Source organism: Cyprinodon variegatus, unplaced genomic scaffold (assembly GCF_000732505.1).
Source record: "Cyprinodon variegatus isolate N-32 unplaced genomic scaffold, C_variegatus-1.0 Scaffold143, whole genome shotgun sequence".
Lineage (NCBI taxonomy): Eukaryota > Metazoa > Chordata > Actinopteri > Cyprinodontiformes > Cyprinodontidae > Cyprinodon > Cyprinodon variegatus.
The window spans coordinates 1219312-1222012 of NW_015150596.1; the positions used below are offsets into that span (position 1 = coordinate 1219312).

The 2701-nt window shown below is 39.2% G+C and overlaps 1 protein-coding gene across 1 annotated transcript in view; it reads right to left on the reverse strand.

Annotated features, from left to right (window-relative positions):
• Positions 1-2701, reverse strand: part of LOC107086108 (A disintegrin and metalloproteinase with thrombospondin motifs 18-like) — a 43068-nt gene that overhangs the window by 5697 nt on the left and 34670 nt on the right. Inside the window, exon 4 of the mRNA XM_015376855.1 lies at positions 853-1129. Coding sequence (XP_015232341.1) covers positions 853-1129 — 277 coding nt within the window. The remainder of the gene's footprint in view (positions 1-852; positions 1130-2701) is intronic.

Here is a 2701-nt window from a genome sequence, read left to right on the forward strand (position 1 = left end):
ACAGGGTGGTGGAAGCATGGGGATGGTTTTCTTCAGTAAAATAAAATGTTGTTTAAAGACGCTCTTGCTTGAACTATTTTACAAAGAATGAGCATCGAAATCTTGTCTTTTGGATAATCTAGAGCAAAACGCAGCTGTAGAAAAAATTGGTTCTACAATGTACAAAGCAAACTTTTTAGATTCACCGTTGCAAGTCTTTCTAACAGAACAAACAATAAAAAAATATTCAATTTCACCATTAAAAACGGGTTTGTACAGTTTTATTTCATCAAAACTCAATAAAAAGGCTTAAATATTTGGTTGTCATTTCACTAATTTGTTTTTTTGGGATTCTCTGAAATAAAAAGAACGATTATTTGATTAATTAATTCATTCATTCACTCGTTCATTCGTTTGTTCATTCATTCATATACAGATTTAAGAAAATATCTACTTTTCATTATCTAAAGAGTAATTTTTAGAGCAATGCCTGAGAACAATGTAAACAGAAACCTGTCAAACAATGGCCTACACCACGTATCTGCAAACTGTTCAATTCAAAGTGCTTCTATACTCCCTGTATAGCTACATAACACTCAGAAAGAGCCATGTTACATGACCTTTAGGAAGAAAGGTGATAATTTTAAACTAATGTCAATATTCTGGTTTTATAATATAGAAAAACTTGTACTGGATATTGATATTTGTGGAGAATGATGATGCTGTGCAAATGCAATCCAATATTTCCATGAACCAAAACTGTAAAGCTGCTAAACCCTACAGGTTGCGGAGGCCTGGCAATCCTTGCATTCACAGCGACACAAATCTATAAGATAGCTAATAATGGGAGGAATACAAAGTTCCCTTACATACATTGCTTGCGGCGCCCGCAGAAGTGTTGCCGCTGCAACTTTCCGTGTTGGTAGTCGTGGTGTCTCTGGGGCCGATGCTGATGGTAGAGGTAGGGATTCTGAGATGGAGAGGAACTTGCTGGGTTGCTGAATCTTCCATGAACGATGTGCTCTGCTGAGCGCTTGTAGACCACATGCGGGTGATGACCATCGGGGCTGCTGTAGTTGTGCCGGCTGGCCAGGTGTTGAGGTAGCGGAGCGATCAGATACTCCTCATTGGAAACACGGATCAGACCCGCCTGGAAAACAAACATGGGTTCACAATTAGTCTAATTTCAGGATTAATCATTAAATTCTGTTCTGTTGATTCTAAAAATGGAAGTTTCTTAATCTGTTTCTTCGATTGGTTCTTATAAACTATTTATTTTTCACAGATTTTACTACAGGAAATGATGGTATTAAAAACAACATACACTGTGTAATAATAATCCCAAGGCAGAAATCTATTCAGCACTTATTCCCAAGTCTAAGCAGAGTAAAACTGAAGCAGCTGTTTCCAACAATTAATCCAACTCAAGTGAGCCAAACTGATAGTTAGGCCCCTTAACCTTATCCCACCTTTAGGCAGCTGTAAACACACTTGCTTTAAGGGGAAAGGTGCTGAGATGTGCTTCTAACAAACCCCTTTTGTATTTAAAATTATACTTTTATACGATCATTGATAAAACCTGTTTTTCTTTTTTAAAAGAAAGTTTAACTCTGCCATGATTAACTGAACAGCTTGAGAAATCTGCGAGTGACAAACCTTTGATGCTCAATTCAGATTTTTTTGTGAAATCCAATTTTTTTGCGTTACCGTTCACATTTCCAAATATATGCGACTTGTATGTGATCTTCTGAGTGAACTGCATTCATACAGCTTAAGCGTCCTGCATGCGCAGTAGAGGACGCAATGACATCACAGGCTAGCGTGCTTCGTGTTTACGGCAGTAAACATGTATATAGTGCTGGAGCGCATCTAGCGATCTTTCCAAACCTTAAAACATCAATCTTTTCAAGACGGTTAAAATAAATACTGCTCTCCGCATCATCATCAGCCATGGTTGTTGTTTTTCTTGCCGCTTCTGCCTAGCAAGAAGCAGAATAGTGACCTATGTCCGGTATTAATGGCGTTGAGCTCGGATGAATGCGACCTGGCCGTTTGGACGCAGGTCGCATTTGAAAATATCAGATTTGGATCGGATTCAGGACCACATAGCAAAGTGGCCTGGGTCGCATTGGAAAAATTCGGATCTGTGTTGTTCAGACAACAATGAAAAGATCAAATCCAGGTCGCATATAAGCAAAAAAATCGTATTTGGGTCACTTCAGGCTGCTGTGTGAACGTAACTTAAATCTAAACATCCTTGCTGCTTCCAGAGGGAAGACTTGTCCAGGTGCTGCTGTACAAACGTCATTGATAAGCAATGTTCAAGTTTCAGAACTTTGTTGCTCTTGAGACCAAAAGAATTTGATGACATCGTGTCAAGAGGGAACGACATCAGCAATAAACTCAAATAATTGGTTGCTATTGGCCCTCAATTAAAAAAAAAGTTCAAAAGGCCACTTCCAAATTATTTCTTATTCTGGCTTTCTGCAGATGGACATCCTATGAAATTCTGCTCAAAATCATTCTTTCACATTTTCAGATAAATCTGGAGTATTTAAAGGTACACTATGCAACCGGTGTTGATTTTCCAGCGAGGCTCCCCCCAGAGGGCGAAAGTAAAAGTGCACTGTTGTAAATATGCTCAGCTGTTCTCCTGGTTTCTCCGTCAAGCCAGGCGCGGTTGTTTTGAGCTTAGCAGACAGGCAAACGCAACGAATCGCCA